The sequence below is a fragment of the Penicillium canescens genome (genome assembly GCF_028828765.1).
Source record: "Penicillium canescens strain IBT 15451 chromosome Unknown utg000001l_segment0_segment0, whole genome shotgun sequence".
NCBI classification, from domain to species: domain Eukaryota; kingdom Fungi; phylum Ascomycota; class Eurotiomycetes; order Eurotiales; family Aspergillaceae; genus Penicillium; species Penicillium canescens.
Window position 1 is genome coordinate 2,572,512 of NW_026703963.1, and position 18,852 is coordinate 2,591,363.

Genomic DNA, 18,852 nt, shown 5'->3' on the forward strand with positions numbered 1-18,852 from the left:
CCTAAATCGGGGGAAACGATGTAGTCGCGTACGACCACCTTACGTTCTCCAACGATACGGAGGAGTTAAGTGCTGTTTCTGACGCAAGTAAATTGAGAGTAATTCGGGTGGCTCTCTAATATGCTAATGATATAATGTATTTGTTAATCTCTGATAGCTTCAACTGCGACCTTACGCCAGACCGAGATCCTTGTAGAAAGCATCAGTCTGAGGCTCACGACCCAGGAACTCAGTCAAGGTCTTCATCTCGTCCTGGCTACCACCCTTCTCCAGAACCTGGTAGCGGTAGCGACGGCCAGCGGCCTTATTCATGGGGTCGTCCTTGAAGACGGTGTAGAACATGTCGGTGGAGTAGACTTGGGAGCTGTAGAAGAAAATCATTAGTACGGTGTAGCTATACAGATCGCAGGTTAGAGAGCCTCACCTCAGATATCCATAGTATCCGGCATCGTAGCCACCGATCAAATGTCCGAAGGTGGCCTCGCCGTGACCCCATTCACTGCCAGCGCCTAGAGCTTCTGGTCCGTCCATCTGGGTAATCTCCTGGCGGAGACGGTTGTATGTAGCCGACAGAGGAAGAGCCTCAATGTCGGCGTGGCTCTTGGGCTCGTGGATGGTCATGTCGAAGATACCAAAGTGGAGCTGGCGCAAGTTGAACAAAGCATCGTTGACGTGCTTGGTGCGGATCAAGTTCTCGATCACATCGTCGGGGATACGCTCTGGTGGTGGGCCAGTGGCAGTCTTGCCGCCGCTGCGGGACTGCTGGGCCTCTTGCCAGCTGGCAAGGTACTCGGGGGAGAGGGTTGAGTAGTGTCGGCTGAGGGAGCGCAGTTGCGAGGGTGTCCAGCACCAGTTCTCAAGCATCTGGCTGGGTGCTTCGACGAAATCGCGCACTGTGCTGGTACCGTGGAAGCGGGAGTAGATAGTTCGGGAGACCAGGTCGTGAATACCGTGGCCCAGTTCGTGGAAGAGGGTGACCACCTCGTCGTGCTTCAGCAGACTGGGCTTCTTGGGCTGGGGCTTGGTGAAGTTGCACACCAGTGCGGTGGCGGGGAAACGGCGGTTACCGTCCTTGTCGATGAAACCAGGCTGCAGGTTGAAGTTGGCGGCGTGCCCATACTTGCCCTCGCGGGGGAACAGGTCCAGGTAGAGATATCCGACAAAACCATTGCCCTCACCCTCGTCGTTCCATACGCTGAAGACCTGCACATCCTCGTGCCAGACGATGTCATCACCCTGGCCAGTCGGGGCAAGAGATGCACGGTCCTCACCAACAATCTCAACAAACTCCAGACCGAACAGCTCCTCGAAGATCTTCAGCATGCCCTCAATAGTGGTCTGCAGGGGGAACCACTCAGCAATAAGCTGCTGATCCAGAGAGTAGTCCTTCTCTAGCATCAGACGGTCATAGAAACGGTGGTCCCACAGGTAGTAACGGCCATCCGAGTTAGGATCAGTGGCCTTCTTCAACTCGCGCAGCTTCTCGATCTCCTGCTTACCGCCAGCGGTCAAGCGGTTGCGAAGATCACCCAGGAACTTGTTGACAGTCTCGGGGGTCTTGGCCATCTTATCCTCGATGCGGAAGGCAGCGTGGTTGGGGTAGCCGAGCAGACGAGCAGCCTCGTCACGGAGCACAATGGCTTCGCGGAATAGCGGCACGTTCTGGTTGCACTTGTTCTCGTTGGCGATCATGACCTGCTTACGGGTCTCGGGGTCGCTAGCGTATTTCATGGTAGGGAAAAGGTCGGGGTACTTGAAAGACAGCCACAGCTTGCCGGCATTCTCGTTCTCGCCCTTCTTAAGACCGTCCAGCACATCATTGGGCACGCCGGACAGCTGCTCGGGGGTGAACCAGATACCGCCATTCTCCTCGTTCAGGTTCTTCTGGAATTCAATGCTCAGCTGGCTCAGACGCTTCTTGATCTCCTTGAAGCGGGCCCGCTGAGGCCCAGCCGGCAGACCAAGGCCATTGCGGACGAAATCCTTGTGTTCCTTTTCCAGCAGACGGCGGGACTCGGGGTCGAGAGACTCATTCCGGCGCAGCACAGCGTCAAACAGACTGAAGACATCCTCGCGCATGACGGCCTCGATGAAGAACTCGTCCATGAGCTCTTCAGCCTTGGATGAGGCATCACGCAGCTTCGAGTCGGTGGAGACAGCCTGGTAGAAGCCCAGAATGTGTGCCTCTAGTCCCATGACGTTGTCATCTTGAGCGAGGGGACGGACGACGTTGGCAAAGGTGGCGTTTTCGGGCTTGATCTCGGCCACCAGCTTGTCTTGGATGGTACGGGAGGTTTTGATCAGACGCTCGGCATCTGCTACCACCGACTCTGGGGTAGCAGTGAAGATAGGCGGGGCCTGGGGAGGCTTCCGGAGGTACGAGGGAGCCATGCTGGAGGTTGTCAAGAGTCGTACTGGTACGGTGGTACGCAAGTGGCCCAGCACGGATGAAAGGCGGAGACGGAGGAGGGGCGCCACGGTGAGGATGGCGATGAGAGCGACGAAGAAGTGACGAATGAAAGCTATGATGGCGGGGGATGGCGGTGTACGTACAGTTGGAGATGTTGTCAGGTGATCCGAAGCTCACTGGGCAATTGCGGGGTGTTGGTCTTGGCATTTATAGCTTCTATACATAGAACATAGAACCACAGTGGAAGTAAAGGAAAAACAACCTTTTCTTTTTGGTTTTTTGATTAATTGATACTCCTAGATCTATTGAAAAAAAGTCAGTCAAATACACAAATCAAAATTCTATCAGTTCAAAAACATGTCCTTGGTGACATTGTCCACGATAGTAGCGTATATGCTGTCAACTTAGAACCAGACATATGAAATCCTACCACCAATAAAGGTAACTGTATGGGAAGGCAATCCCTATGATTCAGGAGTCTGTTCCATTCAAACGATAGTTGCCCTTGCGGAAAACTACCCTGCGGTTAATGCAGGTAGCCCCCATCGTAAACCTTGCGCTGAAGCCAGTAAGCCTGCGCAATAAAGTCGTCGAGGAACTGCCCTCGGCAGAACTCCCTTGAGCCGGTGACATTTGCGCATTCTCCCAACTTTTGGCAGTCATGGTCGATACCTAGTCCGAATGAGATGCAGAATCGTTGAGTTGTGTATGCAGGATCGCAGCTCAGGACGAAGCGTTCACTAAGGAGATAATGTTAATCACTTTCGAGTAGTTAGCATACAGTCAATCTATCATGGGAAAGTCTTTTTGAACTTACTGTATAAAGAGGAAATTGCTAGGTATTTAGATTCTCTAGGCATGGATATTTACACCCTCCGTTTCCCATTCCAACAGTGTTTGGGAATTAGATAACGTAGTGGGATGGTTGACGCCTATTTTTTGCTTCTGCTTGGTTAAGCAATTTCGTAGCAAATGGATGGCTTTAGCATCATGACCTAAGGATTTCCAGGTGAAAGCAAGATAAGCCATACTGGTCAGCGTGGAGGGATGGTCCTCGCCGAGCTTCATGAGGCTCATCGCCATCACCTGCATCTGGAGCTGCTCGGCCTCCTTCCACCGGCCTTGGTTCCAGAACGTTGACGCCAGGTTGCCGATACTCGTCAATGTGGACGGATGGTCGTCGCCGAGCTTTGCCTTGCGAGCTTCCATGACCTGCACCTCAAGCATCTCGGCTTCATCATAGCGGCCCTGGCTCCTGTATGTCGACGCTAGGTTGGCCATACTGATCAGCGTGGAGGGATGCTCGTCGCCAAGCTTCGACTTGCTCGTTTTCATCACCTGCACTTCGATCTGCTCAGCCTCCTCCCACCGACCCTGGCTCCTATATGTCGACGCGAGGTTGCCCATACTCCTTAGTGTGTCGGGATGGTCATTGCCGAGTTTGGTCTTGCTCCTCTCCATCACCTGCATAAAGAGGTGCTCGGCTTTCTCCCACTGGCCCTGGTTCCAAAATGTCGCCGCTAGGTTCGCCATACTCGCTAGCGTGTCAGGATGATCACCACCGAGCTTTATCATGCGAATCTCCATGACCTGCACGTCGAGATGCTCGGCCTCCTCCCACTTGCCCTGGTCCCAAAACGTCGACGCTAGATTGCCCATACTCATCAGCGTGTCAGGATGCTGCTCGCCAAGCTTCGTCTTGCTCGTCTCCATCACCTGTACTTCGAGGCTCTCAGCTTCATCATAGCGGCCCTGGCTCCTGTATGTCATAGCTAAGTTAGCCATACTCGTCAATGTGGACGGATGGTCGTCGCCGAGCTTTGCCTTGCGAGCTTCCATGACCTGCACCGCGAGCATCTCGGCTTCATCATAGCGGCCCTGGCTCCTATATGTCGACGCTAGGTTGGCCATACTCATCAACGTGTCAGGATGCTGCTCGCCAAGCTTCGTCTTACGAGCCTCTATCACATACACCTCAAGTGACTCAGCCTCCTCCCACCGGCCCTGGTTTCTATATGTCACTGCTAGGTTGGCCATACTAATTAGGGTGTCGGGATGGCCCTCGCCGAGCTTCATGAGGCTCATCACCATCACCTGCACCTCGAGCTTCTCGGCGTCCTCCCACTTGCCCTGGTTCCATAATGTCGCCGCCAGGTTGGCCATACTCGTCAGCGTGTCAGGATGGTTGTTGCCAAGTTTTGTCATACTCTTCTCCATGACCTGCGCCTGGAGCTGCTCGGCCTCCTCCCACCGACCCTGGTTCTTATATGTCGAGGCTAGGTTGGCCATACTGGTCAGGGTAGAGAGATGGTCGTCGCCGAGCTGAGCCTTGCGAGCCTCCATGACCTGCACCTCGAGCCTCTCGGCTTCCTGCCAGTGTCCCTCAAGGGACCATGCTGTCGCTAGCATCGCAGTACTATCAAGGGTCTCTTCATCTTCTACACCTAGTAGTCTTGTCCTCTGTTTCCTTGATTTTGACGCCATAGCTCTCACATCCGCGAGGATACCGCTACGTGACGCGTACCATGCACCATTATAAAGCAGCGTAGCCCATTCTCGTAAAGATTCATCTGATTCTGGTCGCTGCGACATCGCTGCTTTCACATGAGGAAATAGCGGTCGGCATATTTCCCAGTTTTCATATTGACCGGTAGGGAACTTGTGGTAGAGGGTGCTGATAAATTTCTCCTTCCATTGTTCCGTTTGACCATGAGTCTTTAGCCATGAACGTATAGTTAGTTGCACTAGCCGGTGCATTGTGAAAAAGATTCCGTTCTTGCTAATAGAGATGAACGAAAAATTCCTGAGGGTTGCAACATCATCCTCAAAATTGTCGACTGGACCAGATTCAGATACCTGCCCATCTTCACTAGAGTCATCCGAAGACTCCGACCTTGATAAGTGGCTATTACTCTCAGGCTGTACCCGAAGAAGGTCTTCGGGAATCTCGTGCCGATCGAAAAAGCTCATGAGAGAAAGCAAACTCGCAGACGACGGGTTTGTTCGGCGAATGTAATCGAATGATATTTGCAACGTCACCAGAATCGAGTTCTCTGCCTCCCAGTCCCGGCCGATGCCATTCGCGTCTGTATTAAGAAGCTTAGTTGCCTCGCAGTCACTTTTCTGGAAGACTCGTAGGTACTGTGATACGGAACAACGAGGTGCCCGATTTCGAATATAGCTAGCGGCCTGTACGATCGCTAGCGGCATGAACTCGAGCTCCTCCACTAATTGTTGACTCTCTTGGCTTTCCCCTGGTTGCTCAAGCTTTCTTTGGAGAAGCTTCAGCGCCTCAGGCCTTTCCATCGGTTTGACTTCAAAGAGGTCCTTGTGATCGACCATCTTCAAGGCAACCTCTCTAGACCGAGTCGTAATAATAACAAATCCATTCAAGCTTCTAGGAAGGTATTCCAATAGTGGCTTTGTGGAGGCGTCTATTAGACTGTTCTTCTGGTCTCTCCGGCCTGTCGCTGGAGACTTATAAAGGACCTCATAAACATCAATATTATCAAGGATAAGAACCCACTTTCCTCTCTTCTCATCCCGGAGCCAGTTTTCGACTAGTTTGAATATATTGGCTTGCGGATCTTGGCGCCCCGTGATTTTAACCTGGTCCGCTATATCTCGGAAACTTTGTTCGAACCGAGCTTCGTTACTTGCATGCACCCAGAAGATCCACGTCGCCGGCGATTTAGACCGAACCTGGTAGGAGTATTCGATGGCAAGTTGCGATTTCCTTCGAGTTATGAGCAATAAACCATAAACTAGTCACTCTACACTCACCCAACACCGCCGAGGCCAACCAGCGCTATTCTCGACCCTGGCACTGAGCTTTTCTCGTGGATCCGATGAAAGAGGGTGTCCCGACTGACAAAGTCCGGATCGCGCGCGAACGGGACAGTCGATAGAGGGCTGGGTGGAGTTTCTGGTCGCACTAGGGACGCGGCGATTAGTCACGACGGTGAGCTTGTTCCGTTCCTGCAAGTTACCCGGAGGCAGATGGAACTCTGCATTGATTGAGCCATGGTTATCTCCGACCTGGATCCCATGGTTGTTGCCAGGGAACGATATAGATGCCATGATAAATAGGTGTTGTCTGTACCTATGAAGACGCTGACGCTGCCCGAGTCTCAGCTGAAGGAGGGGCACACGTCCTTAGCCTAACCATCAGCTGACTACCCAGCACTAAGGCAGAAACCAGATTGGCAGGCCACCCACATCGAGCCGTGACTTGGTTTTGCGTGAGGTGCGATTAGCTCCTTCCCAGGATCTGAATCGAACCTGAGCCCGGACACCCAGATCAACTGTAACTAGTCCGTGATGACATGCCTAATCTCATCCTCTTTCCCCCGTTTCAAGTGCACGAATGGAAAATGCAAGATCGCTTTTTGCTGTTGCTATGGCAAGACTAACGCATGGGTTTCCAGCCTAGCACCCCCCTTTTTGAGGTCCGTAGCTTTGAGATAGGCCCCCAAGCTCCTAGGAACTGCGAGATCGCTAGGTCACGTGCTTTTCCTAATACCTAGCATCCCTAGACTTTTCACCCAAAATCACTAGCGACGCGCGCTTCGCACGCTGTGGCCCTGAAACGATCAAAAAAGCGAAAAGCAAACACGTGGTGGTACGCGGCAGCTGAGGGACCATCGCATCGAAGACGAGCAACGAGAGCAAGGCTCGGCGCGAGAATTGGCACTAGGGCTGTCTCCTTAATGCTTTCTCCAATGACACTGAAGCACGCTCCGAAGCCGGCGGGTCTAAGCAGGGTTTTTTAGGGGTCCGACTCAACACAGGAACCCGTCGTTTTGAAAGATTTCCCACTTAGTCCCTCAACTTCGTCCTCCTCAGAATTTCATCGCAGCCTTCCAGCAGATAAACAGTTCTAGGTTCAGTGGCTTTTCCAAGAGATGTCACACAAATTAAGACCCGAACAGCATGCACTTCACAATCTTCTGCCTGAAGTTCAACTTATAATCGTGCGCTATTTAGACTTCTGGGACACAATTGCGCTGATTGAAAGCGGATTATTGGCACCAGAAGTAGTTATTGGAACAGGGCATTTAAGCGACTACGATAAAGATGGCAATACCCTTTTGCATATCGCGGTTAAGCAGAATTATGAAAGAACAGTAGAGTTCCTAGTTTCTGCTGGTGCACAAATCAGTGCAAAAAGCGAAGTGCCACAAGACCACGCAGCCACTCCATTAGTACTCGCTTCAGGACAAGGGAACTTCAGTATAGTTAAGATACTCGTGCACAGTGGCGCAAGTGTCGATGAGTGGAACTACAACGGGGTATATCCACTTCATTATGCTTCAGAAAACGGACACACAAGCATAGTTCAGCTTCTTCTGGAATCAGGGGCCACGCAAAAGCAGAGTTACGATTTTGGAACTCCTCTTCACCTCGCCGCCAGCCACGGACACGCAGATGTGGTACACCGACTGATAGCCTATGGCGCAAGATTAGCGCCGTTACGCAGAGGAGCAACAGCCCTTTGGCTTGCTGTGGCGAATGGCCATCTTGATTGTGTCAGAATTCTTCTAGAGGCAGGAGCAGCTGAAACCGAGCCTTATCACCCTGCCTTGGGTTGGCCTCTACTACATCTGGCTGTTGGAGGGCCCCACTTCTTACAAGCTATTGATATGGCCTGCGAACAGAGTATTAGAGAAATTTCCCGTTTTCCAGTTCCGACTTGGAAAGGAGGGGAAAAGGAATCATGGGCTGAAATTACACGTTGCCTTGTTACATCAGGTGCCAATGTTTTTCAAGAACTTGAATCAGTAACTCCACTGCACCTTGCTGTTCTTGTCGGCAATTATCCTGCTGTGGAGGCTTTGCTAAGCGCTGGAGCTGATGTCTATTCGAGAAATAAGTACGGACGCTCGGCGCTTATGTTTGCCAGTTTGTTAGGCTTCGAAGATATTGGCTCTCTGCTATTAAAGGCAAAGCAAGCAAGGCCAAATGAGAAGAAACCAGTGATAGGACCTAAACCGAAATTAACTATTAGGATGTGATCAGTAATATCACTTTGACGCTTAGCTCTACCCTTGGTGTTACGGATCTACTTGTATAGATGCAGAGCGCCTATCGATCAGATAAGTTACGAGACCGAATCAGTAGTTCAGTTTGATACACGAACTGATTCTTAAAGAATCAAAGTAGATATAGTCCCTTCCCCACTTTATATAGTATGAAACCTGTCCATAGCCCGCAAACGGATAAGAGGTCCCGACCCGTAACCCGACTCGCGTGGTTTGAAGCTCCTGGCCGCACTTCCGGGTGAATACGACTACCTCTGTTTGTCTGCCACGTCCTACAGAAGGACGTAGTGAGAATCGGTAGCAGGGGATATAATGGCCGTGGACCAAAATTGGCTATGCGCGATTCCAATTTCAGCCGTCCACGCTGTAGACGGTCAATATCAAGCACCGTCGTAATGTCATTTTTAGGAGGCTCAACGAAAGCCATTTCACTCGTTGGCTAGGCTAGACTCATCCTAGGATGACTCCGGCCCCGGGAACTAGTGAAAAGCTTCCCAGGCAAGGAATGTGTTCCTAGCGCAGACTAAGTAAGAAGGCCCCCCTCAATCAATATACTGCATGGTGATTGGAAAACACATTTATGCTAGATCAATCTAGCCGAACTGCGCCTTGCACAAGACAACCTAGTTACCACCCCACGACCGCCCTCCCTTTCTCGTCCAGCTCTGGGGTCGGCACACCAATGCGCGGACAGGCCGACGGGGCCACACAACTTGCGGAGACCGGAGCGAAGGCGGTAGGGGCTGGTTATCTATCTCTCAGAGCGACTACCTTCACAACTTATGAGCGTTTTATAAATATTGTCTTTTTCACTAGGGTTGCTACCTGAACTCTTCATAGTGTATACTACCAACCATGTCGGCACTCTACCGCTGGCTGGGCCCTCTATATGACGCTCTCTTCTGCCCGTCCCTTCCCTTCTCCCTTCGCTGGCGATTATTGGCATTCCAGCCCATTGTACTCCTCACAAACACCATTCAGTGTCTCTCAACTCTCGTCCGAGATAATGCCACGGTCATTTGGATTCCACTCCGTACGCCGGGCCATTCCATCCGTGCGATCGTCTATCCCCCGCCAGAGATGCCGACACTAACGGTCAAGCGACTGCACCTCAATATCCATGGTGGCGGGTTTCTCGGCGGCCTCCCGGAAGGAAACGCACTGTTTTGTCGGAAGTTAGCCGCCGAAACTGGAGCGGTTGTCATCTCGACCTCCTATCGCTACGCGCCCCGTTATACGTTTCCAACTGCGCATGAGGACGTACAAGATGTGGCTGATTGGATGATTCAGAACACAGGGAGCCTCTGGGGCGCAGATCCAAGGCTCCTCACGGTCAGCGGGTTTTCAGCTGGTGGCAATCTTGCGCTGGGCGTTGCACAGCGGTTGCATGGGTCCGAATTCAGTGTTAAGGCGTCAGTGACGTTTTATACCCCAGTAAGCGGTCCCACAATTTTTGTATACCATCATGGTCTAACTGAATAAGGTAGGTTGATCTACGGTTGCCTCCGTGGAAGAAGCCGAAACCGCCTGGATTCCCAGTGAAGGACCCGCTACGGTTTCTGCTACCTTTAATGGATGCGTACGCAGGCCCGGAGCGTCAGAAGAACCGGGAGAATGCATTGCTGCACCCCATCCTAGCTAATATCGAGTCTCTGCCGCGGAAAATGCTATTCGTGGTTCCTAAGGTCGATATTCTTCTACATGAACAGACGCTATTTGTGCAGAGACTGGAAGAGGAAGCTACAGTGATAAACCGTCGGATTTCACAGAATGCAGTGGATCTTACAAAACGGCCATTAGAAGGCGTCGTGGGAGACCCTCAATTCGACGTAGCTGATCCCTACCAAGTTGAGAGCATGTTCTTCGACGGCCAGATTCATGGATGGTTAGAAGGTAAGTCGTCAGTGGCCGATTTCATTCTAAAGCTGATGAACAGTCCCGTCGATATTTATCGACGTAAAAACCAGAGATCGAGTCTTCGACGACGTCGTCCACTTCCTCAACAATGTCTTCGACCCTCATGATCGGAAATAAATATCGGTCGAGACGTATTACTGCGATATATTTGAACGTAGGATGCAAGGGGTCGTTTAGATGTCAGAATGTACCCTTTGAATACGCTTCGCAACCCCCTTGTTCGTAGTATATAATTTCTATATTCTGGATCAAACTTGTTTCGTAAGCTCTCTTCCTCAAGAAGAGGCGGCAATGTCTCCTGTAGCAGTGGTTCAATAGATTCTTTTCTGTTTCTCTGCTCTGCTACAGTATCCTGGGATTTGTGCTATCTATCTTTGTCAAGCTCTGAGGGCTTTTTGATACCTGAGAGATGAGACGCGGGTCTCCCTAATCTCCCTAGCGGTTATTATCCCGAAGCGCTCGACACATAAGCCTCGCGGATAATGTCACCCTCGCTTCGAGCGATATATCGTACAGCCCATGGAATCTCACAAAAGATCTGAATTGGTCTGGGTTAAGGCCCCTATTCTCTGGCAATTTAGGAGAACAAGGCTAACTAACGCAAAGCATGCGTTCAAATATCCACTTCTAGGTGCTCCACAGTACTGCTTCTACTGCGACAATAACGCGTGACATTTCTCATCCGGGTATGTTTGCAGAAGACTCCGCTGAAGATGCCACAGCATATCCATCAGATCACTGGGGACGCGCGCTCCGCACGCCAATGCCCTGAAATGATGTGTAGAAAAGGAACAAAGGCTTGGACTCGCAAAGCAACGTTTTCAATACAGATACAGCCACAAGGGAAGAAAAGTGTGGAATGGATAAAGCTTTATCATAGCCTACATATGCCGCTGGAATGCGATGCCCTTGCATTACTCTAGACTGTTTCCGATTGGCTGCAGAATGTCGCGAACGATCTTAAGCACAGAGAAACCCAGCCAGCACATGTTGTGCAGTCTTCAATGGCTATAGAACTACTGGGGCTCATATTCCCGCAACTAAACGATAAAAACTATTACGCTGATTTTTGTCTATGGTGCCCCGACTAGCTGGGAACGATTGACCAAGTCTCCCCAGTAAATACAAGTCCTCCGTCCAACCTGAGCTGTTCCGGGTCAAGATATACACTCATTCCAATGTTATCCCCACGTATATCAAACACGCGTAGAATCATGTAAACCTCTGAATGGTCGCTCATGTTGTGCACGGCCCGCATCTAGGTTTGGTTAGCGGGTGTATGCTACCGATGGTTGTCAACACACTCACTCTTTCATATTGATGCTTGCTCATGTAGAAAGGGGTTCTCAAAGGCCCTGTGGTCGTCTTGACTTCAATGTAATATTTTGGACGCTTGTCCCTCCATTCTTCAGCGTCAAGGTACCCGTTATCAATGAGCAGGGCCGTGAAATCGCCCTCGGTATCATCATATGTAATGTCTGCGGTCTCCCTCCCATACCAAGGTTCCATGTTGGCGTAGTCCGGGTGGATCGTGACATATCGACGAATTGTACTCTGCCAATTCAGATAACTCCAGTCCGTTAGAGCTGGGACCAGCTGTGTAAGTAATTCGAAAACCTACAAGAAGATTAGTCACATGTTAGAATTTTACCCTAAAAGTAAATTATGGAAATGCAACGTACATATAGCTCTCCTGCGGCGCCAATTTTCTTGTCTCTTTCAAGCTGGCTGTCTGAGCGAAACGCGTTCCTCATGTCAATACCGTCGAAGCCATCGAATTGATGGAGGATTTCTTCTCCCAATAGTACTTCATTCAGTTCGCTCATGTTGAACGGTCCACTCGAGGGAAATGTGGCTCTCCTCGCAGCCAATATTACCCTATTGAGGAGCGTACGGTACTGCATAGTGTCCTCCGATGTATGGTCACGTGGCGAGTACATCTGTGGTGGACGGTTGCGATTGGGGTTGGGTGAATGGTAGGCCATCTGGGTTTGTCGAAAAATCACTTGCTCTAAGGCATCGCCCGAGAGTCGGCGATTTTGATAGGTAGACGGGGTGAGAATATCTGGTGAGTATAGTGGAACCTCACCGGCGGATCGATCCTGACTTTGTGACCGTTGGGATGGTATATAATCATCAATGCTCTCATCATCAGTGCCGGGGTCTTCGTTCGGTACGTCAATTTCGATAATACCCTGGCGTTCCAAAACAAGGTCGGTAGCGGAAGGATCGATACTCAAGATCATGGAGATTACAGTTACTGCATCGCTTTCGATGTTGTCAGGAATTTGTGTGGCCGGATCCCGCATGAGCCAGTCGATAAGTTTTTTAGGCAAAAGGTCACAGAAGCAAAGTTCTTGGGCCTTTTTGTCTTTCGGCACATAAACAGTGAGACCAGATGGCTCTTCATTGATGTGCAATTTGCCAATCAATTCTTCAACGTCCGCCACTACGCCATCTTGGGAGATTCTCAGAATCGAGGAAACCCCATCTGTGGCTTCAATCCTGGCCGTCCGAAGTAACTCGTAAAGCCCCGGTGGATTCGCGTGATACCTCGGGCTATTGAACGTGGCCGCGACTCTGGCATGTGGAAGGGATATCAGCGATCCACCTCAAGCTTATAAATTCATAACACTCACCGGAGAATTGCATGCGCCTTTCTTTTCAAGTCTCGGTGTGGCGCTGAAATTAGTTGCGTTCTCTCGCCAGAGAAGGAAGTTAACTCCTTGATGGATGCAGATAAGTAGCGATGTGTGAGATTTGTCCACTCGAAAAAGACTTTCAGACGACGCACTTCTTCCAGACTGAAGTCAAGCATCTTGATCCTGCCTCTGAATTGTGATGCCAGGTGTTCCCGGTCAGGAATAGCGAACTCCGTAGCAGCAGATGTGAGCCCCTTCGTTCCATCTGGGTAAACAACGGGAAATACCGATCTTTCCAGCAGTGGATCCGGATCGGCATAATCTCCCTCTGTTTGAAGGAGAGCATTGAGAGACCAGATCTTACTTTTTGTCTCGTCGATTGTTGATTCCGAGCTTGTTTCCAACAGCTCATCATATACCATCTGAAGGGTCAGCGTGTTGACTCCCAAAGTATCAATAAAGAAATCTTTCAGGTCCTCGTAATGGTCATTCAGGGTTACCTTCCCACGTATATCCGTAGTACTTGACCACAAACAATCGGAGATTTTGTACCAGCCGGGTTCGCCGTTTGTGGTCACAAAGATCAGACTTTCATCCTCGAATTCGCGCCTAATAATAGAAGTTTAGTTCTTTGATGCAACCTCAACTAAGAAAAAAGAAGTTGATACTTGCCGCAAATCATCAGTGAAGAGGAAAACTTCCATTTCAGAGAGGTACTTGTACATGTCGAAGATTTGGTCGAAGTCGACGCAGTGGTTCTGGCTCCGCTCTACCAGTTCCTCTGTCAGATCTGACCATGAGGCATTGGGAATGCTCAATGTTTGCCCGAAGAATCGTGAAAGATGTTCCAGTTGACCTTCCTCGACAATTTGCTCGAAGACGTATTTGAGAGAATACTTCGAAATCATATTTGGTGGTGCGTCCCACAGGCAGTGGTCAAGCCCGACCCATGCTGCATCATATGGATCATCCGCTCGGACTTCAGGAACAAAAATGTAGTCACCGTCTTCAAAAAAGAATCTCGAGGAGAAGGTGAGCAGCCAGTTTGGGGATTTGCGAGCATTGAACTTACTTGATGCTGTCCCTGGCGGCCATTCTGTTCTCGGCAGCAAGATGCTTTGCATCAATTGCAATATATAAATCCCATAGTCGCTCATACGAGGTAAGGGAGGATTCATCAGGATTCGCGCTCTGGATCCAATACAGCACATTAAGGAGGAAATCCATGTCGTCGTCCTTCCCGACTGAGAAATCATTGTGAAGAAAAATCCACTTGGAGTAGAGTTCCTGATCTGAAAGTCCTTCTTCAAGGTATAGGAACGGAAAGGGTTCATCTTCCTCCATAAAACGTTGACAAAGGGCCTGAAGATTGGATAGAGGCAGATATGTTTCGCGAAGCCGACAGTCATCAGCCAGATCCATATTGCAAAGTCCTGTTGCATTCGTGTTTTGAATTTCCATGATGAGATCAGCATTCTGGCACAGTTCGGACCTTTGGTGTTTCCAGAGATACTCCAACAGTCCAAGAAGCTTTCCAGGGCGAGACTCCGCGACATAGGCCCAGCTGTCTGACAGAGAATCACCATCGGATGAAACAAGACTCAGTCGTTCGTGAATTCCAAGTGAAGATATTAGCCATACGCGCCACGACGGGTGGTTTGGATGAGGCCTTGTTGGAATGTTCTCAAGATACGTTGAATGCATGAGCAATACTTCCATGCCCTGGGAGTACTCCGTTCGCCCCAGGAGGGCCTCTGGTCCATATGGATGGTTGCTTGGCAGATAGATCTCTTCCTCGTGTGGATTCCTCGTAAGGTCATGCTCGCAGTAAACATGAAAATCGCAAAAATCATCTTCATTTTGATGGCGCCCGTGAGTCAGATAAAGGTAATGAAGATGAGCTTTCGAATCTTCCATGCACACCTCGCTATACAAGGGACTATAATTCGCCAGTATTGCAGATCGAACTGCGCTGACCGACGGCTCCACAGCTCCCAAGTGTGTGAAGAAAGCTCTGCGGTCTTCATTGACAACCGCTGCTGGATCCAAAATGCGAATATCCACGTCGGCCGGGATGTCAATTTCACCAGTCTTTGGCAAATATATCGGGCCGCTGTTAGCGGACACCCATTCACCATTTCGTAGAGGAAGAATAGCAAGCTCATTGAGGTAACGCATTTCATACTCGTCCTCGTTTTCAATCCTCAACAGAAGTTGTGAAATGCGGGAGTGGAAGTCTGCGCTGGTAGCATGCGACTTGACTCTCGAGGTAGAACTTTCAAGATCACTTTTCAGCATTCTGAGAACTAGATCAAAAGACCCCATCCTGAGTCCGTACTCTCGGAGAGTTTCTTCTAGGGCGGCCGGGTAGGCGGTGGATAGAAACGGATCCAAGCTTGGGTCATCCAGCAATGGATTCCCATCGCTATCCATAAAGTCACCTGGAAGGATCACAACGGAGTTTATCACACGAAGGCCGTTGTCATGCCTCGACCTCCAAACCGGGGTAATGGCAATCAAATCCCTGATCGATCGAGCCAGAGGAGACCAGAAGCTACCCATGTCATCTTCTAACGAAGGAAGGAAGCTTGGCCATGCGTAGCACAACTCTGGATCCTCGCAGAATTCCAACACTGCCTTCACAAATGCCGAGGCAATATGGGGCAATAGGCAAAGGTTTCTTCTCGAATTCGTAGAGATATCTTGCCGATTTGCGCTAGTATCAAAGTCGGATTGTATCAGGAACTATTCTTCCAGTTAGTACATGTATGTACCGGAACGTTGCTATTGCACGGAATGGAAGAAGTCTTACTTTGAACCTCGACTCGCGGACTGGTAAAAAGGCAAATATTTCCTGTTTCTCAAGCAAAGGTCTTGAATCCACTGTGAGAGGGAAAGCCAAGACGACCTCCGCCTCCGACAATGTCGTATCGGTTTCCTGTGTACCTAGGGCGTTGCGACTGTCGCTCGTCGGAAGCCCGGTGGCAGTGTGCCTGGTGACATGGTAGCGTTGCTCAACCGTGGTAGAATTCTCATATCCATCCACGACAGTAGCCTCGAGGAAGACACTGTGGCCAGGCGCATCACGAACACGAAAAGTCTTAGATCGCCTCATCTCACCATTGCCATCATAAAAGAAGATTCCTACCTGCTTGAGGTTCCGCAAAAAGAGTAAAGAAGTTTGCTGAAGATCACCGAGTTGCTGGAAAATGGTTTGGCGGAGGTGCTCGAGCGCGTGCGGCTCTCCTTCCGTGTGAAGATAAAGAGTCATTCGGGTTAAGCGATCAGGGCATTCGTAGTCAGGGTCCTCCCACACTGGTAGAACCATTCCAAGACCAAGATCACCTATTCTATGCTTAAAATGAAAGGAAAAATTGCCGGACTGGATATGAACCTTCCAAGCCGCGATGAAAACGGACCTGAACCCGATACCCTTTGCCCCAATGTAGCCGTGAGATGCGGCTTTGGTGCTCTCCCCAACAGAGCAGATAGCTGAGAGATCTTCAGTCCTGAATCCATCCTCATTGCACTCTACAATGATACGATCGGGATAGACCTTAAACGAAATAAAGGGTAATTCGTTGTGTTCCCGTGCGAGCGTAAAGCGATTATCGTCTGCATTTTGCAGAAGCTCGAAGACAAACCCGAGCATTACTGTTGTAAAGGTTTCTTGCGAGTCTAAGTAGCTCAAGTTAGCACACAACACCTTGGGTCGCCGGAGACTACGTTGAGCAAGTGACACACGTCTTGATTGAATGGCCAATCTTCTCGTCCTTCGCACGCAGACTCTGTTCAATTATGCGTCGCTCCTCAGGAAGCAGGTTCCCAATGCGATCCAAAATCGCCGAATCAACATGTCCAAGCTTCGCAGCAATTTCTTCCACCGCTTTTTTTGCGGTTTCTCTGGTGGACATTCTGTCCTGCTCTGTTTTTGCTTGTTACGTTTAAGCTGGTAGTCGATTTGAATGAGCTGAATAGAGGTGTGCACCTCAGCCCCTGCCCCTTCGGCCCCCACTCTTTCGCTTAAGGTGGTCTCATGTACAAAGTACACAACAGCATCAGAAACCAGCACGTGACAGGTCAAGTACTAGACCGATGAGTGAGACTGGTGACGCGCGCTTCGCACGCTATGGCCCTGAAACGAGCGAAAGCGTGACAGTTGCACACATGAGATTGCAATAACCAGCCGCGAATAAGGAGTGCGAAACGGCAGCAAATAGAAGCAATTCTTGGCAAGGGAACAGACCGATCAGCGTCAAGATCTACTGGAAGACGCGCGCGCTGCGCACGCTGTGGCCCTGAAACGAAAAGGGTTGACGAAGTGAACTGGATTTGAAGAGATAGTATGACAATGAACGCTTGCTTTTGATAGGGCGCGGATAATAATTATGCACGGATAAAAGTATGAGTCAAATATATGTATGCCAAGCCACGCAGTACGATGTGGCAAAAGGGGTGATTGGTTGAGCATGTGAGTAGAAATATATCCGTAAAGTTAAATTGAATTATTTATCACGGGATGGGGCCCCTAAGTATATATTGCTACTAGTGTTCGTCTACCAAAAGTTTGAGGTCTAAAACGAGTACCTTTACGTTGATTCATCGCAAGGACTATTCTGTTATGGTGGAGCACGGTCTCATTTATTTGAAGCTTCACGCCAAGCAGCAATCGTCTCCTTCTCGAGGTCCTGAAGTCTTTGCATTTCAGTTAGTAGTCGGGGATCAGGTCTGAATCGAAGATCTTGCATGTCGAGTTTCTGCAGGAGATGAAGACCTTTAGAGGAACGCAGTCGAGATAGCTGCACATACATCGAGCAATACTTCCGGTGACGATCCTGTCCTCGGATCGTGGGGTCATCTTTAAGGTCGAGGATCGCAGCCACAAGGGTCGAGCCTTGCACTTTATAGTCGGTAAGGCTGAAAGCGGGGCACATGGGAACTTGCGTTCTACGGACCGAATAGCCTTTCAGGGTGATAGATCGCTCTAAAGGAAAGACTGGCAGGACTGAAGGTTCAAGGTCTTGAAACGCAGTGGGTTTGGGTCTGTCCGGTTTAAACAATATGCAGGCGGGTGGTTTGGTGCACATGATATAGAGGTCGTTGATTTGGAAGAATTCGGCTAACAGAGAGGTGTCAGGCAACGTTCATGACTATTTATGGATGACAAACGGACCAGTCTGATCTATCACGATGCCTACAGCAGTCCCCGCAGCACCATTGACCAGGCCGAGCAGGGTACAGATGTTAGTCAGTACGACTGCAGGCATATTTGGGGTGTACAGAAAGAGTCCCGGGAAGGGGATCTTAGTGCCTTGGTCCGGCTGCTGGAGCAAGTCGTCTGCATGGAGCCGCAAATTGATTGGGCCAGTAGACTTGGTTCGCGTATGAAGCGCAGGAAATATATAGACATTTTGGCATCGCGTGTGTGCGAATTGCTCTATCCGAACGCGATTTACCTGGTGTCGCAGAGAGTTCAACTTGACTATGGTGGTGGCATCTTGCAGTTGAGGGCTAGCCAGGGATGTGATGGTTTTGCTGTTGAGGACCGTTCGATCGGCTTCAGTTAAAGTCCCTGCCCTCGCTCGCGATAGGAGGTCACGAAACGGAGCATCTTCTGACTGTCTCATTTGCTCGTCTAAGATGATCACCTGTTTGAATTGATGCCAGAGAAGCCGACCGTTCTCATCCTCACCCACTCCCCTTCGTGGTTCCTTCCATAGTGCCGGGCCGCGAACAGGTGGAAACTGAAAAAAGTCGCCGATAAAGATTACGATGGGAAGACCACCGAAAAGATCAGTAGAGGATCTATCGAGAGATTTGGCGATCTTGCAGTGATTATCAA

At 50.1% G+C, this 18,852-nt stretch overlaps 4 protein-coding genes across 4 annotated transcripts; 1 reads left to right on the plus strand and 3 right to left on the minus strand.

Moving 5' to 3' along the window:
• Positions 1-171: 171 nt before the first annotated feature.
• N7446_000980 (M3 family metallopeptidase) lies at positions 172-2,391 on the minus strand (the record flags this gene model as incomplete). The annotated part of the gene is made up of 2 exons (XM_058509747.1): positions 172-364; positions 425-2,391. The coding sequence occupies 2 exons, from the start codon at positions 2,389-2,391 to the stop codon at positions 172-174; spliced, it is 2,160 nt and encodes a 719-aa protein (XP_058378726.1).
• A 545-nt stretch (positions 2,392-2,936) lies between these two features.
• N7446_000981 (uncharacterized protein) lies at positions 2,937-4,699 on the minus strand (the record flags this gene model as incomplete). Its single annotated transcript, XM_058509748.1, has 2 exons — positions 2,937-3,082; positions 3,568-4,699. 2 exons carry the CDS (start codon positions 4,697-4,699, stop codon positions 2,937-2,939), a joined length of 1,278 nt encoding a protein of 425 aa, XP_058378727.1.
• A 4,607-nt stretch (positions 4,700-9,306) lies between these two features.
• Positions 9,307-10,648, plus strand: N7446_000982 (putative lipase/esterase family protein; the record flags this gene model as incomplete). Its single annotated transcript, XM_058509749.1, has 3 exons — positions 9,307-9,885; positions 9,939-10,344; positions 10,388-10,648. 3 exons carry the CDS (start codon positions 9,307-9,309, stop codon positions 10,483-10,485), a joined length of 1,083 nt encoding a protein of 360 aa, XP_058378728.1. The 3' UTR covers positions 10,486-10,648.
• An 807-nt stretch (positions 10,649-11,455) lies between these two features.
• On the minus strand, positions 11,456-16,924 carry N7446_000983 (uncharacterized protein; the record flags this gene model as incomplete). Its single annotated transcript, XM_058509750.1, has 8 exons — positions 11,456-11,626; positions 11,677-11,985; positions 12,051-12,948; positions 13,008-13,619; positions 13,728-14,030; positions 14,083-15,755; positions 15,823-16,688; positions 16,753-16,924. The coding sequence occupies 8 exons, from the start codon at positions 16,922-16,924 to the stop codon at positions 11,456-11,458; spliced, it is 5,004 nt and encodes a 1,667-aa protein (XP_058378729.1).
• Positions 16,925-18,852: the final 1,928 nt, after the last annotated feature.